The following is a 22315-nucleotide window of genomic DNA, read 5'->3' as shown; positions in this document are numbered from 1 at the left end:
TTGTATGAAGTGAACTGAAGATCGCCAAATTCCTTAACTTGTGCTCTCAATCACTTACCATATGTGGCAGCTGGATATTAGCTAGACTATGAATTAAAGACTGGCTTAAATTGGCCAATTCATGAAGAAGAGACTCATTTTGCTGTTCAATTACTTTGTTCTCCTCTTCTATCGTCTTCAGGTTGCTCTCCATTGTGGTAATCTAAAATGGACAAATTTGTGTACAATGTAATATAAGGCAAGCTGTTATAAAGCATGTGCTTTTTGAAGGGAGAGAGAACAGAAATACCAGGGAAAGAAGAAAAAGGTCTATTCATTCATGCTTAAAAAGGTTTTGCTTGAGTCTGCAGTTCTTATCATGTGAAGGGTTTCTTATTCCTACCGCATGTTGTATGACTTTAACAGCTTTTCTTTTTAATATTGGTAATAACGAATGAACTTGGATTTGATTCCACTGCTGTAGAGCTTTTCTTCTTAAGTTGAAAAGCATTAAGAAGGACCTTAGTTCTGCAAGTTCATCCATGTGGTTAAACACTTCTACTGCTAGGAGCCTGCCTTAGGGGCATTCTGCAGTAAGCCATGCATTTCTTATATTTTCTGCTATATACATATATATATGTATTGTTAGCTAAGCATGCACAGCTCCTTGCTGCCAGTGTTTAGCTCTTTGTAAGTATAATTTGATTCCATGCAAATTCACAGGGCTGCTTTCGGAAGCTGAACAATTGCATGTTATTGCAATGTATGTACAAATCTGGGAAGTTTTCTAACACATGACTTGCAAAACCAAAGGAACTGAAGAAAATTTGCGCATAGCCAGGAGAGTGGGTGTCTGCGGCGTGACGACATGTACAGGTGAAGACAACTGAGAGTATACTCTGCCTGTGTTCCCAGGTGACCAGACACAAGTTACCTCTGACCTTGCAAGGTGCCCTGCTTGAGCTAAAAAGCATTGCTGAGAGGCAACTTACCCAAGCTTGTGCAGAGCACTGTGCTAATGAAGCTATAAGGATTTCAGATGAGCACTGGCTTATGTCCAACTTGTCAAGAGCACATGCAGAACTCACTTGTATCTGTCTACACTTTTCTCTATAGACCTGTCCTTACTTTTCACATTGGATGATAACCGTTAACATCTATTACAAAGTCTACAGTGTGCTTTTGTGTGTGTGTAGGTTAAAATATGTCTTGATGAGAGGGCAAAAAAAGATGCCAGAGAAGTGGAAAAAATGCCAAAGAACAGAAGGTTTTGAATTCTCAAAATGAGCTTTATCCGTTTCTTCACCAGCATAGACACTGAACTGTGGGAAGAATTGATGCAATTTAAATGCTGATGGGAAGGTTGGAGGTTTGTGTGGTAGTAGCAGGCTGAAGGAGAAAAGGTTCTTAAGTGAATATTAGCTTGACCATGGGTGAATAAATTTTAGGAAATTGTTGGCACAATCAGGTAGTTAGATGTCTCAAGTTTTATTCTGGACCTAAAATTTCAGTCTCCTTATGGAAATACAGCCCATTAGTGGATAGAAGTAACTGTGACAAGTGATGTGGCTACATAAAACGATCTTCAAGTATCTCTTGCTTTGACTACAGATGTTTATATAGCAGTTAATGCAAGCTGTCAGTATTGCAGGGGCTTGGTTTTGTCACAGTTAATCGATTCTGAGCTATTTCCACAACATGTTACAGTAGGCAAAATACTTTCTTCAGCTTTGAAACTGAAAACACAACCTCCTCTCTTGTTTTGCTTTCAGCTTGTTTATATCAGAGAGCTTGTTTATATCTGATGTATGCAAATGCAAAACATCTTTCATAGGTGCTTGTTAGAGTCTGTCATGCTCCAATATTTACCCTAAAAACTGATTTTTATATTACAGATCAAAGTGAAGAGTCTGATGTCAAAAAAGACCCCGTTCAGTATGGCATACTGCTGCTGCCTCACACTCGCTTAAGTAGGAGCTGACATTTTATAGATTTTTCTAGCTAGCTAAGCACTGCTACTTGAATAGATGTTTTTTCATGTGAGATGCTATCTGCAAATACAGTGGCAGCTGATCAGCATATCTCACAATTGCATTCAGTACACATCTGTAGTATCTTAAGATAACTGGCATACTCAATTATTGTATTCACTTGCTTAAAGGCTGAAATTTTCCTCCCCACATTTTACCCTAAAACTAATGAATGTTTACTTGTATCTAGTCTCAAAACAGGATAACCTGTTGCTTGTATGAGACACAGTTATTTGCAGATTTTTCTTTCCCCCTCTCTCCTTTACGTGTTTCTGCCCCTCTCATACTTTCGGACTTGCATGTTAAATTTGAACAAATTTACTAGAAGATCTTAGATTAAAAATACTTTCTTCAAAGTCTTAAGCAAAAAGGCAGGTGAGTAAAGGAGTCTTATGAATGCTCCAGCTAAGAAAAAGGCTGCAGCATGACTTTTCAGTTTATTAAATATAAAAGATTCTACACGGAAGGGATTGCTGGCACTTACAGTCATATGGGATGCAAATCCATATCAAACAAGACTGTTGCTACTTCTGGTGTTCACAGAACTTCCACTATTTTCTCATGGCGTACTCCCCGCCTGCAAAGTCTTAGTGAAATCTAGGTTGCACAATGATTTTCTAAAGGTTTATCAGCAAACATTTTGTAATGTTCAATATAATTTTACTGTTGCAAATAAAGGAGACTGTCAACTTTGATCCTCTTAATAGATTGATAATGACTACGATGTAACTCTCTACGTGTTGGAAATGTAAATTGCTTATCTTCAGAAGACTGTATGAATTCAAAACTGAGGCCTCTGAATTTTTGTGAAGTTTGACTCAGCTAGGATTTTCTACAGGCATCAGTAGCTAGTTGGGTTAGAACAGGTAAGTATTAGACCACACTACCCAGAGACTAGAATCTCTAGTGGAGGAAGTAAAGAATAGGTTAGACAAGCATCTGTCAGAATTAGTTTGGGAAGAGCTGGGAAGTAGGAAGGGAAGAAGACTGGTGGACAAAATAACATTTTAAGGTCTCTTGTAGCTATATTTTCTAGATTCCTATTAATTATTTTAATGACAGTATGTGTCATTGCCAGCCATTCTACCCCTTTTCTAAATCTCTGGCACCAAGGTGCAAAAAGCACCCTTTCAACTTGATGGTAAAATGATCAGCTGAGGTTTTTTTACCACGAACATGCAGCAGTCCCAGGTAGTGCATAATCTGATTTCTAACACACACAATGGCACTAGTCTGAGATATGAAAGTTGGAACTGAGAGCACTGAAGTATGGCTTCCGTACTCATTTCAGATCAAAACTTGATGTGAAATTCCTAGCTAAATCTTTGAAAGTCAATACATGTTTTATGCCTGTGATAGTGTTATAATGGCTTCATTTATTTTTTTTATTCATCCGGCCAAAAATAAAATTAAAAAAGCAGAAAGTTATTGACAACAGGAGCATTTACCTCATGTACACATAATGGCCAAACTGCTTCACATTTTTAAAAATCTCACCTAAATCAGTCTGTATGTGAACAGCACCTACAGCGTTGTATTAAGCAAAAGAAAACATAAGGCAGATTGGAAGCTGTCACATTCAAAACTTAGGACCAAATTCCTCCAACATAAATACATATAATTTTCCTGCCATTGGTTCTTCTTCTTGCTTTACATTCTTGCAGATTTTGTCCTCTTTACCCTACAGCTATATTTGGGCACATCAGAAACCTGTGTAAAACATAAGTCAAATCGTATAAAGGCTGAATAATGACAACAAAGCCCTAAATATAGGCAAAAAATAGAAGTGAGGTTTCAATATCAAATTGGTTAAGGTTTAGAAATCAAAGAAAAAACAAGCTGAAGAGGCAGATCCTGCCTTTTATTTATGAGTATACAAGAGGAGGAAGAGGACAATGGACATAGCACTCTTCTCCACAAGCAGCAAAGAAGTAGCAAGGAATGGTTTATTCTTTTTTCCATCAAGATCAATTGGGTGATTATGACCATGGGACTAAAGGCTGATAAATGGTGAGAACTATGGTAAATCTCACTGTTGGTGTCTGTGCTCAAATCACATGAAGAAAAAAGCACCAGAAGCTATCATCTTGGACACCTGAAAATGCCAGGGAAATAATTCAATTTATTTGTTTCCTTTGCTTTTTCCATCCAGTTTTAGGACTGTTGAATAATCAGGTTTTAAATAGTAGTCTAATGTTAGGTTTTCCTTTTTTTTTTTCCCCCCAACAGATTTATGTGGAACCTAAAAGGAATTAAGCTGGATCTGTGGAACCACTACTGCTGCCAACAGCTGCACTTAGTGTACCACATGATGAAGTGAAGTGTAACAGGTATTCACTTCCCTGTCTGAATTTCCTCTGTAAGACAGACCTGGCAAAAGCCATGCTGTTCATCTGGAATCCTTCACCTTGTAACTTATGTTAATGACCATGATGTCACACAATATTTTAACTGCTATTAGAAAGGCATAGCCTTATCAAGGGGAAATACAAAGCTGACCATGACAGGTCATGCTTTTGCCATTATTTTAAAGAATATATTTTGCTAAGCCTTTTTTTTTTTTTTTTTTTAATGCTGGTAACTGATGTGGAAATTGCATAATAGATACTGTTTTCTGATTTTATAAATGGCAAATCACGGACAGAAATCTTAGTATGTAAAAAACATAAAAAGCAACAATATATTTCCTATATTTCTTTTAATGAGTCACGTAGAAAAAGCAGCTGAATTTAGGGCTTCATAAAACTGTTACCTGAGTTCTGAGTTTAATCATATCAGCTTCCATCTGGGAGTTGGATTCATTTAGTTCTTTGATTTCTTCATCTAACTGTTTAATTTCTTCATCATTTTCTATACCTGGTGATATAAAAATAAAAGGGGTGTTAAAATGATTAAGCTTTAAATCAGAGTTCAGTGAATTAATTTTTTCCATATTTGAAAATAAATTTATTTCAAGTAAAAGTATTAAAGTAAAAAAGTAAAAGGAAGTGTTCTTCAAACTTTCTTTTGAAGTTAAAACAATGTATTTTTCCACTACTTCTAAAAATTGCAGTCATTTTTCAGTGAGAGTGTTGAAGTGCCTGAAGGATCAATAAGACACACCTTTTTCTATGTACCGATTTAACTTTGTATTATAAGAAATGCACCTGCAGCAACAAATTCTGCTCCACTGTCATATGTAAATTATTTGAAAGACTGTGTCCACTTAGATCTTCTGAAGAAAATATCTTAACATGCTAATCTCTTCATATTACAGCGTTGTCAAAATAATTTGTAACTAATTCAGAAGATTTTTTTTCCCAACACAGTGAAATTTTGTTGATGTACTGGGATATATCGTGATTCTGCTGTTGCTTTTAATATTTTCATGGCTCAGAAGGGTGTTATTAAATAATGATATATAGAATAATTTGCAAAATGGAAGTGATTTCTGAGTTTTTATGGCATAAACATTTAGAGAACAGAATTTTAAAGGTACCTGCATTTTTAAGGATTCCGACAGGAATAAACTGTAAAGGTTTTGTTTATTTATCCTTTTAATTAGTATAACAAAGCATAAAATAGTCCTGGGAAGAGACAGACCCGTTTTCTCTCAAGTCAAAGTCTGAACTCCTAAAGCTCGAGAAACTGGTGTTCCCACTCTCCTGTTCTTACTCGAGTGTGAATCTTGCATACCTTTTCCCACAGTGCCTAACTCTAATAGGAAAGATGCTGTGTTTTCCCCTAAGTACCCAAAATATCCATATACCACTGCTTAAGGCATTCTTCATGGGCATGGCAGATACAGTTCTCAGTACTTCCCGGGTTGTAAAGAAAATTACATCCACATCTTCCACTCCCTGGTTACTAGCTATTGAACAAAGACAGCCAATGCTTTCTCCAGCTGTGCTGGCAATGTGGGTTGAAATGCCTCCTGCACTGTGTTGAAATGCTTTGTGGCTCTCACAGTGAACATCAAGAGTTAAGAAGGCATGCACAGTCACAGACTAAGTGACTACATAAAGTTTTCCAAGAAAACTCAGGACATTGGCACCTCCCAGACAAACCTTTTCTGCATTACTTATTTTAACTGAAGCACCTACATTTTGCTTTTATTGCACTTCAACAATCAGGGTACTACCCTGACTTTCATCCAAGGTACTTTCATCATCTTCCCTGCAACTCAAGGTTCCCAGGAAGGACTGCAGATTATTGGAGATGAAATGGCACAAGGCCATCTACATGTGCCAGAGGTTACAGAGCCACAGCTCCAAATGAATTCAGGGGAACTCATGAGGACTTGACACTCTGGAAATCAAGCCTTTTTCTCTTCTGAATCCTGCAACAATATAAGACCAACTATCCACCTTTGATGAATGAGATGTGAACCAGAAAATTCTAATGGTATATTCTAGTTTGAAATGTTTTAGTGTTTTCGATTTATGTAGATATAACTCAGATCAGTCTGACCACTCTACTGCTGGCTCAGATTTCCACAGCATAGAACCCAGTTTCACTTCTACTGACACTGAATTCACTATTTATACAAAGATTTACACATGCAGGAAAAAAATCCAAGAGAGTAATGATAACTTTAGTTTACAAAGAAGTAATATTTTAAAAGGTAATGATTAAAAATTTACCATTACTGGCCCGCTGCTTTATTGTTAGCATTTGTTCACCAGACAGCTTTGCCTTCTTCATTGCTGAAGTAGCTCTGGGGCATCCTGATAAACTGTGAACAGTAAGAAGCCTGTTAATTTTGATAGGTCATTGAAAATAAATCTGTAATCCAAACCTGTAATAAAAACAGTATCAGAGACAAAGTTTATATTCACTGCCTAGCACTGAAAGAGTGTGTAGTCTGAAAAAAAAGGACTTACCAGTAGTGATTTCATGTTTTATTCTTTCTTCCAAATTCTTTTGTATAGATAGCTAATACAAAAGTCAGATATATCTTTTAAAACTATAAGCCAGGGAAGCTCTAAATTGCAATGCTCTTATTAAAAAGTTTTATTTTAAAAACAGTTATTGTGTAAATACTCCCCTTTGAATTTACACGTCCCTGCTCTGAACTCCCACCCTTTTTAATTCATATGTTCAAACATGGAACTGAATGCTGAGAGAAGGGGACGTGAGCTACCTCTCACATCCAAATGACTAACTCTTACAAACTGCTTTTCTTTGTGAATATCACCTACTGAGCTGGCTAAATTGCTCTTTTCTAAATTGTTTCTTAAAATGGCTGTAACTATGTGCTGGCTTTCTGTTGAAGCCCAAGAAAAGTAATTCCCATAAAAATGACCTTGCCTTGGTAAGGGATACATGTCTCTTACAATGTATATCTGTTACACTTATGGATGTAGACTCAGTTATCTTTTGTCTCCCATGTTGTCAAAATACTAAGCTTTTAATTACATTGTACAAACCAGTTTGATAGAAAATGCAGTCTTAGCAGGTTTTATTGTAAAAATACAATAATGATCAAACAGTGCTCACTATTTTATAAATAATTGTATACACCAAACTATCTCCTTTTTCAAAATCACATCTATAATGTAGTTGCACTATCACAGGTAAGAGAAAATACATACTCAATCTAATTTAACAACGGAAAAATATAGTCTTATTCTGAGCAAGCTTTAGCAGTGAAGGGAATTTGGAAACTTACTAAACAATTCCCTATTGCTTCAACATTTAACATTTCATAGCCATTGAAACTGAGTAACGTCACGTACTTCTCATTGCATACAGTCACATTTATATTTCCTCTTCAGATCCAAGGGAAGATTATTTTTTTTACAATTTTTAATTGTGCACATAAAATTCTAAGCTAATACTCAGATAATCTCTCTGTAATGTGGAACAAATTTCTGAGGAATGTGGTATCTTTGATTAAAAGCATTTATGTAAGTAAAGACCCAACTTCCTTACTAAATAAAGTCCTATAATATAAATACAGTGTTTAATTATTGAAAATGTTTCTCTGAAAAGCCTGGGCTACTATTATCAAGCGCAGCCATCCAAAAAAGGAAACTTTCCCCAGAAAAATGTCTAAAAAAAAATTTCCCTTCCTCAGCAAAAGAATCAGTGTTCAATATTTTATACAGCTCTGTTACTGAGGAAATGTATAATAAAACAATACTAGTAGTATCAAAAAATAGCACAATCTAGTAGCTTTTCACTGTAGCCTAGGTGGTAGGATGCCAGATTATTGTTCCAAGCTCTGCTATGGACTCACTGTGTGACCTTAAACAACTGTCCTCTTGAAATGTCAAAACAGAGCCTTGAGGAAGATGAAGGCGGAGAAGATTAGCCGTTTTGGGAAAAAATCGTTGGCACAGGGAAAAGAATAAAAGATAACAGTATATGCAAAGTTTCTGCATCATTTAATTGACTTCATTTTTGTATCCATCCCTTCAATTGACTTAATGAATTTCCTCGTATTTTGTCCTCACTCTTTTTCAGGAGTTGCCATCACTGGGCATTGTAACAACTGTTTACTCCCATCTTGGTCTGCAGCCTTTTCCTCTCTAAAAGTCTTGATTGATGACAACCTAGGGAATCCCTCAAAATAAAATTATCCCTCAAACGCCCATAAGTACAGCATACAGACCAACAAGAAACCTGGATGCTAGAACTGCACACCTGAAAGTGCGGAAGAGTAACGAAACAAAAAGATGCTCACAAGCATTAGAAATCTACTGTGAGATTCAGCATTCCTACATCCAAATTTTGGTGCCAAAACCCCAATCTTATTCCCAGGCCATGGTTATGTACACCTAGTTTTCAGGACTGCCTAAACCTGTAGACATCGTCTCAGCTTGTCTGAGAGGTTACCCCTCTACTAGTACGTTCAGTGTGCTCCAAATCACGCTCTCACCCTGAGGCACCAGGTACAATGATGTCCCATATTTGCACTACTAAGCTTTCCAACTCTACAAAACAGGGTGGCCATGTTCTAGCTGCCTAATAGCAACTGTTTCTGGCCCACGCTATCTCTATTGGAAAGATATCTGTTGCAAGGGTAGGCACTTGTATATCACTCATACCTCTGCTCCAGTTTTGGCATACTGGCACCAGATGTCCTCTGCCTAAACTGGAAGCAGAAAGATGGCACCCGGATGAGTCATAACTTAGTGAGGGGAAAGGCAAAGGGCTGCCTATTTTTGGGCCTATCTGTAGCCAGATTAATTTTGTTCTTACCCACTGGTGATCTAATACAATATGCACAGACAGAGGAGGGCTTTGACCAAAAGGGCTTTCCTTCCATGCAACTGCATTCTCAAATCGCAAGCTTCCTCTTTTTGCCTTCCTGACCCTTACACTCACGGCTTTAACATATGCATCATGTCCTGGTTTCAGCTGGGATAGAGTTAACTGTCTTCCTAGTAGCTGGTACAGTGCTATGTTTTGAGTTCAGTATGAGACGAATGTTGATATCACACTGATGTTTTCAGTTGTTGCTCAGTAGTGTTTAGACTATAGTCAAGGATTTTTCAGCTTCTCATGCCCAGCCAGGGCACAAGAAGTTGGCACAGGACACAACCAGGGCACCTGACCCAAACTGGCCAATGGTGTATTCCATACCGTGTGATGTCCCATCTAGTTTAGGAACTGGGAAGGGGGGGCGCAGAATTGCTGCTTGGGGACTGGCTGGGTGTCGGTCGGTGGGTGGTGAGCAATTGCCCTGCGCATCACTTGTACATTCCAATCCTTTTATTACTACTGTTGTCATTTTATTAGTATTATCATTATCATTATTAGTTTCTTCTTTTCTGTTCTATTAAACTGTTCTTATCTCAACCCATGGGTTTTACTTCTTTTTCCATCACTGGATGGGGGGCAGTGAGTGAGCAGCTGCGTGGTGCTTAGTTGCTCGCTGGGGTTAAACCACGACACACTATGACTACCTTTAGCTTGTTATGTGTCTGTCCTTAGAAAAGGCCATGAATGAACAGAAGGTCCTGTGGCTTTATGCAATTTAAGACAGCATCCAAAACTTCCAGAGGTACCAAATTCAACACAGGGGAAGATGCCAAAGCCATGCCATGCCATCAGCTTCCTCTGCAGGTCTTTACTGGCAAACCTGTCTCTCCATTAATTGTATATTGTATTGTAAGTGGATTAGCTCACTTTCCTGAGCCAGGCACTTACAATTTCAATGAAGCAGATACTAAGTTAGTAACCTAAATTAGAGGATTGAGTTCTACTACAGTTTATTTAACTTGGCTAAATTCTTCAGAAATGAGTAAGACAAAGATAGCAATATGTATCCTCTTTGCCCAGCTCTGTTCTTAATTAAGTTACCTAAAAATACTTTCAATAATTTAAAAAGTAAATTAGGACTTTTACGATAAGCTTCTACTCTGCAAGGAAATTCCACCTCTTCCCTTCTATCTTCTTGACTATATTTATCTCTCGTGAAGGTAACTGCTCCTTCTCTAAGTTGAGAACAACCAAAAGAGGGCAGGATATATGGGAAAGGAAGATGAATAACAGGGCAAAAGTCACCATCGCACTAGAAGTGGGCTGTTGCACAAAGGCTGAACCTCACGGAGGTGTAAAGTTAACCAAAAAGCTTGAATTGAGATCCCAGTGAGACTCGGAGTGGCTCAAGATTTCTAGAAGACTGGGGGGTAGAAGGAGACAGAAGACAAAAAGGGGTAGGTATGATTTTATTTGTCTCAAATATCTATGTTTTATTTGTCTTCCCATGACTGGCAAACAAAAGTGTACAAGTGCAATCCACTTCAGTGCTTTAGGAGTTAAGCAAAATATGCTTTAAACATCTCAAAAATCAAAAAAGACCAAGAGGAACATGCTAGCTAGTAGTTTTGGTAAGGATAACGCTTATCCTCACATCAAGTTTAAAGCCTCTACAGTTGATGCCTGTCATAGGTTTTCTGTAACAACTGGAATTAGTGTGTAATCCTGCTTTGGTTTGTTTTCTATAATTTAACAAACCTTACACTGACTTTTACATGAATATGGAATTCCGCAGCTTGTTCATTCCAGCAAAGAACTAGTAAAATTAATCACAGTTATCTCACTTGCTACTGCCATTATTCTCATACACATGAGAAATCATGCAAAAGAAAATATAAACACAGTTGGGTATTCTTTCCATAATAAAAAATGAGTAAGGCTTTCTAACAACATTGCTGGGGGTACTGCTGTAATAAATACAGTATAAACAGACTGAGCCATCATTTATCTCTGTCAGACTGTGGATGCCACAGGGATTGAAGCTACAGCACTTTTGTGGGGCTGTGAGAAGCACCAATACCCACCTCCTGCCTCCCTCTTAGTTCCTCTTAGATTCAGCAGGAGCTGTGAGCTGCTGCTGCCACAGAGACAAGGTATCAACAACCAGCTGATCATGAGCACCATGTCTCTTTGAGATGCAATGTGTCTCGGCTCTCGCTGAATTTATACTGTCAGGCTTAATCTCTAATTTGAGAAAGAAAAGTATGATCTGGAACATCATCCTTGAAAGTCAACCTCTGCCATAATTTACAAAATACTATGAAAAATTAGTTAAACTGTTAAAGTGATATAGAGTCAGATGCTGCAAACCTCTTGTAAGGCACGTGCTAAAATATGAGAAGGTCTCAATTTTTGCTGGTTGGCTGGAGACTTCTGACATTGTAACACATCATTTATATTGGAAACGTGCTTTTGTTGGGCATGGGTGCTAAACGGAGAGGTGCACAGCTGGGACCTATCATGCAGCTCTTCTTTGCAGGGCATGGCACTGTCCATGCAACAGATATTTATACACACTATACACCTGTAGGACTGACAGGTAGAAGGGGTGACAGGGTTTTATGCCATGCAAGTTCAGTCTGCGTTAATCAGGCTTGTTTTTACAGGAAGACTTTACAAATGGAGAAATGCAGAGGTAACGTGCTAGTAGCTGTATAAACTCCACAAAGTAAGGTGCATCCATATGCACGCCTACATCTTACCCTAACTGCCCTGAAGAGTAGCGAGTAATGGAAACCCAATCATCTAGAAGGTATGCAGAAAGACTATATGCACAAACTAGGATAAAGAGTATATGGTGATTGCATCTGCTAAGAGTTGAACACAATGTGAAGAATGAATTTTCTTTCTTGTTTAGGACTGCAGTTACATTACTGCAACCTATGCCTTGCCATATATTCAGTGGATTTAGAAAATAAGGCGAAATTGGTCTAAAATAAACGGAAAATTAGTGGGGCAAAAAGTTTGAAAGGGACATCTAGCTAGTGTTTAGTGAACATTTACCAAGACATTTAGTTTAAAAATAAATAAATGTGGGCTAAAATCCTGAACTGCTTCAAGAATGTAATTGCACTATCTTCAGAGATGCAAACAAGAGAGGCTGTCAAAGTGGAGGATCATTGATCAAGTGGAGCAATTGTCTGGGTGACTGATTTTACTTATCTGGGTTCCAGCTGTGCTGTGTTAAATACATTTTTTGCCTCAGCAGGCAGATGCAGTCTGGTCCCTCTTGAAGCTGAAGGAATTGTACTTGGCTTGTCAAGTGAAGAAAACATTTTCCAAACAGAGAAGTAGAGATGTGGGAAAGGAGGAGACAAAGGTCAAATAAAATGTAACTTTTATATTTGGTGTGTGAAGTGCTGAAGTTTACAAAGAAAGAACGAACAGGATGTAAAGAAACCAGTGCCTCAACCTGGAGTACCCAAAAAGCATCCTGAGGTCTAACTTTATAAATACTGTAAGATGTTTATAGATTCAGTACCACAGTGATCTTTCAAAAAGTTAAGAAAATGAAACACTTTTCTTGTTTATTAAAAATAACATTGTCCATAGACTGGAGGAAGGAACAAGTCACATTCAAGGGACCTCTTTTAACTAGAGATAGATCCAAAACAAGCCCCAGATGTAAATCCTTCTGAAATTCAGGGAAATACAGATCACAGTGAAAACTACTGTTTTATTTTGTTAATGGATGAAACCTTACTTTTATGACTAAGCCCCTGAGCTCTTTGGTAATGTTTGAAGTTCAAGTTAAGAGATCAAACTCAGTGATCAAAGTAGCCCTTTCCTTGGTTTAATATTAAATCCATGAACCACTCATTTTTTCCATGTTGAAGGGTATCAGCTTAGTGATTTCCTTATTCCCAAGAGTAAATTCTGCTACACACCTTAAAGGATGAAATACTCTATCCACAACTCCAGCAGAGATAAAAGGAACCCTCCCTAGCGCAGCACTCATTTTTATTTACATTCAAGGGTGATTGGCTTTTCCCCAGCTTCTTACTGAGCTGTGAAGTAAAGCGAGTCCAGGAGAGAGGTTTTGCAAACAAGCTAGTTTTGTTTTGCATGGAGATTGCTGCGACTCTCAGAGGAATCTCTTCTCCTCCCCACCAGCCACACAACCCTGACTGCCTTTGTGTGGTGTTGGAAAAAATTGTCTGTTCAGCTCAATTTCAGAATTCTTCACTGGAAAAGAATAATTCTGATTAATGTGGCCCTTTTTAGGTCTTGTTCCCTGGCTAAAGCTTTTTTTTTTTTTTTTTTGTGGTGCATTTACAACTCACACAGGAATGTTGGTGATGAAGAACTTTCACTTAAATTTTCAGTCTGGAGGAAAATCTAAGTTAAAAAAGCTAAAAGCTTGACGTAATGCAGAAAGTGGCAGCTCCTAATCGAAGTTGCTTTCCAAAGATGCTGAGGAAAGTAGCTGAGATTTTATTCTGTTTAAACAAATCTTTGCATTTGTTCCAGAACGAAATAAACTTAAAACACTACCCAAGTGGCCATGAAAGAAATATAGCCATTATGACTAAAACAAAATGTAAACTTTTCAAAATTATTTTAATGATATCTGATCACTGTTTCAGAAAGACTTTCAGGAAAGAACTACTTTCTTATTTTAGAGGGGGAGGGTTAAAGTGGAATTAAAATCTGGTGAGTCAAGCACCAAATGGACGATGATATAGAGTGAATGGCCATGATACCCAGAAGACGAGAGGGTATTTGGTTTTTACTGGAGATTTAAACGGTAAAATAATGTTATAGCTCAATTTTGCCTATCCCTCATAACAAAAGAAGAAAACAAGCATCAGGTAAGAAAAACAAAAATAGAAATTATGTAGAGCTGTAAAAATGGCCAAGCTGAGACAAAAGGCTCTGAGAGCAGACTCAATTTGAAAGGAATCCCCCTGGGGCATAAATATACATCAGAAAAATGATTAATGTATCTTGAAATGCTGGAACTGTAAGAGCACTGCCAAAGTTGCCCTTCAGCTGGGCACACTAGTCCTGTGGCAAATTTAAATTGTATTTTTTTAATTAAAGTTGCTTAGTCAGCAAAGAAACTCTGTGGGTGGGCTTCTCACATGTGCTAATGAACTTTGACCTGCATCATCACTGAACAGGGAAAGCGGTTTGGCTCTTGCCCAGTGATGCAAAAACTGTTTAAAAATCTCTCATGTATTCCTTGGTGAGTGAGGAAGCACTGCAGCAAATTACAAGATTTTCAGGTGGCCCTAGCACTAATTTTTGGGGAAGGAGTGTGCATTTAATGGGGCACCGCTGAGTGCCCCAGGAGCTGGGCGCTGGCTACTGCCAAGTTTACCAGCCTCTCTCCGGTCCTCGGACTGCACACAACAGGACAGATGACCTGAAGACCAGTGGATTTACTGGTCAGTTGAATAGGGCATTTATTGTGAAGGAGAAAATGGGCTGAGACTTTCCTGTGCAGAAATAGGTGTATCTCTAGCTACATACCTCTTATTAGTGCTCTTGAGCAGCTCAAAATTTCAAGTGATCTATTGAGTGACCAGTTGCTGCTCACTTAGGCACTTAAAATGAAGCATAGTTTCTTTAGGCACTTGTATAGACAGCAGAGAAAAAAAGGTACTTCAAGAGGAAAATTCATCCCACCTCAAATCTAAAAAGCCATCCAGTCATCTCTGCTTTTTTATGGGCTATGCCTGCAGTGAGGACAGGCTTATAACCAGAGAGCTTCTGCTAAGTGCCTGAAATCAAGGAGATGTAACATTGCAAGCACCTGTACAAATTACTGTCTGCTATCATTTGTCAGGTCTGCTCAGCAAAATGATTTTTCTTGTTTATATTGTGCAGTCTGCTTTTTCTGATATGAATTTCATATTATTTTCTCCTTGACTTTCCCAAGGTAAGTAAACCTCTTAAGTCCTTTTAGATTAGCTCTCTGTTAGAAGCATTCCAATTTAATAGACTGTACATCTGATTAAAATGCTATTCCATCCTTCTTCCAGCTCATAATGAAAAGAGCTGGCAGAACTACCCACAGTCAAAGGGCGTAACTCTTTCAACAATTAGGCTCTGCATTTAGTCATTTCTGACTTTTGCCAAATTTTAAACTGATCTGACTGAAATCTTCCATGGTAGCTGTCTGGCCAGGCTCAGTTTTTTTCAAAAAGTCATAGGAAAAAATTTTCCATTTCTCAGAATATATTTGTATACCATTGTTTTGTCCATATACCTTGTTTTGTCCATACTGAGGGGAAAAAAAAAAAGCCCCAATAGTTCAGTGAATATCTCTAATTGTCTGTGAATTGGAGCAAGACTTAACATTTCACGGGGTATTGCTCTGAGTTTAGAGATGCATTCTGCTGTCCTCATGAAAACAAATGTAGATTTGGCAGAGTTATAAGCTTCTGACAGACTGTCATTTGGACTTGCTCGGTAGGTGTGAGTTAGTGTTTGGCTGCCAGACCCTCCACGTACATTGTGTGTATGACAATTGGGAGTACCTTCTCTGCCATCAGCCCTGTTCAGGGCTGCAGGGCCCGGAGTTGAAGGCTGCTTGCTGGAAGCAACACCAGTGAGACCGTCTGTCCTGTTCTGCCAGCGCTCAGGAGAAGATACCTGAGGGCCAGCTACCTCAAATGCTGAGGACTGAGAAGTGCAGAAGTAAGAAGAAAGATTGAACAGGAGCCACAGGGACAGAGAAGGGAAGAGGGCCGGCACAGATGCAGTAGGAGAGGAGGAGGATGGGAAGAGGAAGGTGTTGAAAAGCTATTTAGAAAGACCCTTTTCCCTCGAGCTTATAAGTCAACACAAAGTTCCTAAGTAAAAAAATCCTTTGTACTGCAGGACCCACCTCACAGATTTTAGTTTAATATTTTTCTTCTATACGTATATTATTATTACATTTAATTGCCATGTTTCTCTCTTTGCCTTCTTGGAAATGTCAGCACATTTGCATGTCTGTCATCCTGCAATAATGTCACCATGATGACTCTTTTCATTGCCAATTGTAATTACTGTTAAATGCAATGAGTTTGGTTAGTTCTTCTATACTCTTAACATTGTATGACTTTCTCCTGCCAAACTGCAATGTAAAGCTTGTAGGAAAAAAATAAGAGGTGGGAAACAGCAAAATAAATCAATGGAAGGGAGGCAACAGGCAGATTAAAAACAAACAAACAAACAAACACCCTAAAACAACTTTAAAAAACCTACCAGGGAAAAAGTGAAACAATGAGAATTAAGAGTGAAATAATTTTGACTCAAATGTGGCACTCTGTCAACTTACTGTAGCAACAAATAAATCAAAGGACAAGAGTTAACCTGACAAGAGACCTGGCTAGAAATAGATGCAATCAAATAATTTAATGAGTTGCATATTAAAAGCTTCTTACAAATCTGGAGTTTGACAGTATTCACGTTTCATAAATAGATAAATGGAAGAACAAGAAAAATTTCCTCTCTGCAAAGTTTTTACCATTTTCAACATTACCTTCAACATAGCATAGGAGCACCTTTCAAGAGTGCTTTTTAACCTTTGGTTCCCTACAGATATAATTGCGAGATATATTTGGACACAAATTCCTCACGAACATGGTATTTCGGAAGTCTAGAGCATCCTGAGAATTCATGGCAGTTTGGATTCTTTGTGTTTTAAAGGATGCTTGCTGTTGGCTTAACTGTGAGCTTCTGAGTCTGCTCAAAACCAAGAAAGAAGCATACCAGAGATGGAAAAGTGGACAAATACCTGTTGAGAACTACAAGGGCATTGCCAGAGCATGCAGAGATGCAGTTAGAAAAGCAAAAGCTCATCTCGAGTTGAAATTGGCCAGAGATGTCAAAAACTACAAAAATGGTTCTTCAGGTACGTAAACAAGAAGCAGAAACAGAAGGAAAATACTGGCCTGCTGTTAAACAGGAGAGGTGAATTAGTCACCAACAACACTGAAAAGGCAGAAGTTCTCAACACTTTCTTCACCTCGGTCTTTACCAGCACTGTTGGGCCCCAGGCCTTGGGAACAGAAATCCAGATTGATGCCAACATAGACCCACCATCAGTGAAGGAAGGGTTGGTATGTGAGCTATTACAGGAGCTTGACCCCTACAAATCAATGGGCCCTGACAATATCCACCCAAAGGTGTTAAGAGAGCTGGCTGATCTTGTTGCGAGGCCACTCTCTATAATCTTTGAGAAGTCATGGAGACCGGGGGACATCTCAGAGGACTGGAAGAAGGCTAATGTCACCCCCATCTACAAGAAGGGCTTAAGGGAGGATCCAGGAATTACAGGCCCACCAGTCTTACTTCAGTTCCTGGGAAAGTTATGCAATGAATCCTCCTGAGGGCTATCACAAGTCAAATGAAGCACGTGATTAGGAAAAGCCAGCATGGATTCACCATCAAATGATTGGGAAAAGCCAGCACAGATTCACGAAGGGCAAATTGTGCTTGACAAACCTGATGGCCTTCTACGACAAAGTAACCTGCTCCGTTGATGTGGGGCGAGCAGTGGACATTGTCTACCTGGATTTCTCCAAGGCTTTCGATAGTTTCCCCCAGCCTCCTCCTAGAAACGCTGATGTGTCACAGTCTAGACAAGTGGTCTGTGCAGCGGGTGGGGAACTGGCTGACAGGCTGCACCCAGAGGGTGCTGGTAAATAGCTCCTTTTCAAACTGGTAATCTGTCACAAGTGGGTCCCCCAGGGATCGATATTGGGCCCAACGCTGTTTAATAACTTCGTAAGTGATCTGGATGATGGGATCAAGTGTACCCTGATGAAGTTTGCTGGTGATACCAAACTGGGTGGGGAAGTGGACACTTTGGAAGGGAGAGCCACCCTGCAGGAAGATCTGGATAGGCTGGAAGAGTGGGCTAACAAGAACCTTATGAAGTTCAACAAAGACAAATGTAAGGTCTTGCACCTCAGAAAACGTAATCCAGGAGTGCCGCACAGGCTGGGATCTACCCGGCTGGAGAGCAGCTCTGTGGAAAGGGACCTGGGGGTCCTGGTGGACAACCAGCTCAACATGAGTGAACAGTGTGCTGCTGCAGCAAAGAAAGCCAATGGGATGCTGGGTTCCATCAACAAGGGCATCACCAGCAGAGATAAAGAAGCCGTTATCGCACTCTACTCAGTGCTTGTGAGGCCACACCTGGAATACTGTGTTCAGTTTTGGTCCCTGCTAGACAAAAAAGATGTGGACAGGCTGGAGAGGGTCTACAGAAGGGTCACAAAGATGATCAAAGGACTGGGAAACCTGCCATGTGAGGAAGGGCTGAGAGAACAGGGTTTGTGAGCCTTGCAAAGAGAAGGCTTAGGGGAGACCTTATCACCATGTTCCAATATTTAAAGGGTGGCTACAAAGATGGAGACTCCCTTTTTACAAGGAGACACATGGAAAAGATGAGTACAAATTACTCCTGGGGAGATTCTGATTGGACACAAGAGGAAAATTTTTGACAATGAGAACAATCAGGCATTGGAAAAATCTCCCCAGGAAAGTGGTGGATTCCCCAACATTGGACAATTTTAAGATGCTGCTGGACAGGGTGCTAGGCCATCTTGTCTAGACCATGTTTCTGCCAAGAAAAGTTGGACCTGATGATCCTCAAGGTCCCTTCCAACCTGGCATTCTATGATTCTATGAATTACTTTTTTGTTGTTTTTACACAAGGTATTTTACCATGACATATCCAATTTTTGCACTGTGGTTCACAGCACTGAACCACAGTATTAATATGCACCTTCTGATATCTTTGATTTGCATTAGTCCATAGTGAACCCTGCATCATATATATATATAGATAAATGTATATATGGAGTCTCAGATCTGATATAACTTTATATTTTCAGTTGTTTAATGGAGCTTCTAAGTTTTCCTCTCTGCATTTATTCGCGAATATCAGAAAACTTTTTTTAAAATTCAGGTTTTATTTCAAATAAGCTTCCTATCCTGCTGAAAAGCTGACACTTACTAGGAACCAATTACCTCCATTTAAATTCTGGGCACTTTCATTTCTCCATGAACTGAAAGGAGTAGCTGGCATTTAGTATCTCAGACAACTTAGTGTAATGTAAGTCCTGCTGTCATATCTATAGGCCTCACACAACACTGCATCAACACAAAGGCAAGCTCAAATAACGGAGGTTGCAAGCCTATGTACAAAACATAAAAATCAGAATAATCTGAGGCCTTCTCACACCCTGTGTAACCATATAGCTAATTTCTAAAAGATTTATTCACTGAACGAATGCTAAGTATTTTTATGTTTTTAAATGCTGAAGCTGAGAAATGCTGACACTAAGAAAGGATGTGACTTCAGGCAAAGATTGAAAGCTCTACAGTAATTTAGGAGCCACTAGCAGCCACTAGCACATGTTTGCAGATGCAAAGCATCTGGTTTATAGAGCTGCTTCCCCTTTGGCACTCTGCATGTGAACACCCACCCCAGATAAACCCTGGGGTGAGATGCTGTTCTATGGGCATAGGCTCAAGCTGCAGCCCTGAGCACCAAGAGGTTTGACCGTAGGTGGCACTTGCAAACCTTCCCTTTAGACGCTGAGGTCGATGACACAGGTTTTTTAGACAGTATCTATTTCTAGCAAAGCATATTTCATGAGAAAAAGGATCTGCGCATGGAAATCTACATCTCCATCCTTCTTCCCTCACATTTATCATCTCCTGAATGCTTTGAGTGTTTGGGAGCTCAGAGGTTCTCTGAGGATCTGTTTGAGCGCTGGTATCTGCCTGCTTCTAGCAAGCAGCTGCAGAGGGCAGCTCCTGTCCTGAATTTTTATCTTTTCATCTTTTCCTAATCTTCCTTTTCCTGGGCTTAGCAATGCAGCTGAGCAGCTCAGAGCTGTGACCAGCGTAGAATTTTTGGAGGAAACAACACCTCCAGTGCTCCTTCACCTCAGGACGTGCACATGAGGTGATGGCTGAACTGAGTGCACTGCTATTACCTTCCTGCAGGCTTTCTGATGGCCTTACCATTAACTAAGCCTTCCTACACATGAAGTGGATAGCCCATAGCTATCATACGTAAACACCTCACAATTTCTATATACATTCCTTTAGAAGGGAAAAGGCACTGGATGATGTCCATTACTTTCAGTAATTTCTAGACATTTTGCAAACACAGTGGCATTCCCTTGCTGCTTAAATACAGATCCTATTCTATAAACCTGTTTATGGATCTTGGAGTCCCACTGTCCTCAGTGAGTATACAGGTACACTAAAGAAAAATTTCCCTTCTCCACATTTTCATCTCTATTTGGCATTAGCTTGTAAATGGGGAGAATACTTATAATTTCATCATCTCTTGTATATTATAGCTCTACTAGCATATGTTTTTGTACTGGTTTTGGCCTGGTACAGAGTTAATTTTCTTCACAGTAGCCAGTCTGAGGCTATGTTTTGGATTTGTGCTGAAAACAGTGTTGATGACACACGGATGTTTTAGTTACTGCTGAGCAGTGCTCCCACAGAGTCAAGGGCTTTTCTCCTTCTCCCCCCACCCCACCAGCGAGGAGGCTGGGGGGGCACAAGGAGTTGGGAGGGGACACAGCTGGGACAGCTGACCCTGACTGACCCAAGGGATATCCCACACCGTATGACGTCATGCTCAGCAATAAAATCCGGGGGAAGAAGGAGAAAGGGGGGATGATCAGACTGATGGCGTTTGTCTTCCCAAGTGACTGTTAGGTGTGATGGAGCCCTGCTTTCCTGGAGATGGCTGAACACCTCCCTGCCCATGGGAAGCGGTGAATGAATTCCTGGTTTTGCTTTGCTTGCGTGTATGGCTTTTGCTTCACCTATTAAACTGTCTTTGTCTCAACCCACAAGTTTTCTCACTTTCACCCTTCAGATTCTCTCCCCCATCCTGCTGGGAGTGAGTGAGCGAGCAGCGGTGTGGGGCTGAGCTGCCTACCGGGGTTAAACCACAACAGTTTTACACAGTAAAGGGAATTTAAAAGCTACGTTACTGTGTTTGATATGGGTGAACACTGATTTAAATACAAGTGGGCAGGAGATGGGAGCAAGAACATTGTTTTATATCTGAAAAGGCATTTCTGCATGTACTTTCCACTGAAGTCAGCACAAGCACATTTCCCCTTCTGTGCTAAGGAGCAGGGTTGCTAAATGCAAGTATATTCTAAGAAAGTCCTCACTGATCACAGTATTAGAAATGATGCCATCCAGAAAAATCTTCCTAAATCAAATATGAGGATGTAAGTGCCTGTTCAAGAACCAAACTGGAAAGCTACAGTATAATAACCAATTAACATTTCATTATAACCTATTTCATTTACCTATCTACTGACTCCATGCTTACATGCCTTCCAATTCATTTTCATATTGCTGATAGGTCACCTAATTTCACACTGGCCTCTCCTGCTAGCACAGGCTCCATTTTGAAGCCTAGCACTCAATCCTATGCTTCAAGTCCCTCCTGATAACCCTCTGTTGCCATTCTTTCCTTTGCAAACTCCTTGACAAAATAAAACTATTCATAGGAATTTCTGCAGACAGGCATGGAAAACATTAAAAAACCAGAAAGCTCTGTTGGTGCCTTTGTTCACAGGATTCAAAATTTACTGAAATTTGTGACTTTTTCACTTCAGAAGGATGCATATAGTTAAATTACAGACTACATGATACCAGTTGGAGGAGGTTTTTAACTAAGTACTGATTTACCAGCCCTTGTGGATCAAATCCAGGGTCCCTTGATATCAGTGGAATGACACGTGTACAAGATGCAACAGCAGCTCTTAGAAATCTTTGCCTCAAAAACCTCTCTCTCTCTCTCTCTCTCTCTCTGTATATATTTAATTAATTCAACAGTTGGCATCATTTTCACAAGCCAGTCTGCTGTTCCAGTTTCCAGAGTATTACAGCTGCTTGGATAATAGCGTATTAACAGCTGTCTACAAATGGCAGAATACAAATTCTCAAATAACACATTAAGAACAACTACACATGCAATTAATATATATGCTTAGAGAAGTCTGCTAATAGTAATAATTTGTAATAGTACAAAAAAATATTTGTACTGGGGAAGAAAAATCACCTAT

At 39.4% G+C, this 22315-nt stretch overlaps 1 protein-coding gene across 4 annotated transcripts in view; it reads right to left on the bottom strand.

The window, feature by feature from the left end:
- The window catches only part of MYT1L (myelin transcription factor 1 like), a 128182-nt gene that overhangs the window by 1003 nt on the left and 104864 nt on the right, over nucleotides 1–22315 (bottom strand). For 3 of the 4 annotated variants that reach the window (XM_075049871.1, XM_075049868.1, XM_075049869.1), the window contains exons 17-19: nucleotides 6632–6723; nucleotides 4762–4865; nucleotides 59–202 (exon numbers count right to left, since the gene is read on the bottom strand). In XM_075049871.1, the coding sequence (XP_074905972.1) occupies nucleotides 59–202; nucleotides 4762–4865; nucleotides 6632–6723 (340 nt within the window). Of the gene's footprint in view, nucleotides 1–58; nucleotides 203–4755; nucleotides 4866–6631; nucleotides 6724–22315 lie in introns of all 4 variants that reach the window. The other variant, XM_075049870.1, reaches the window with a different exon arrangement.

The sequence above is a fragment of the Buteo buteo genome, chromosome 17, assembly GCF_964188355.1.
Source record: "Buteo buteo chromosome 17, bButBut1.hap1.1, whole genome shotgun sequence".
Taxonomy (NCBI): domain Eukaryota; kingdom Metazoa; phylum Chordata; class Aves; order Accipitriformes; family Accipitridae; genus Buteo; species Buteo buteo.
This window is presented reverse-complemented; position numbering and strand designations above follow the sequence as displayed.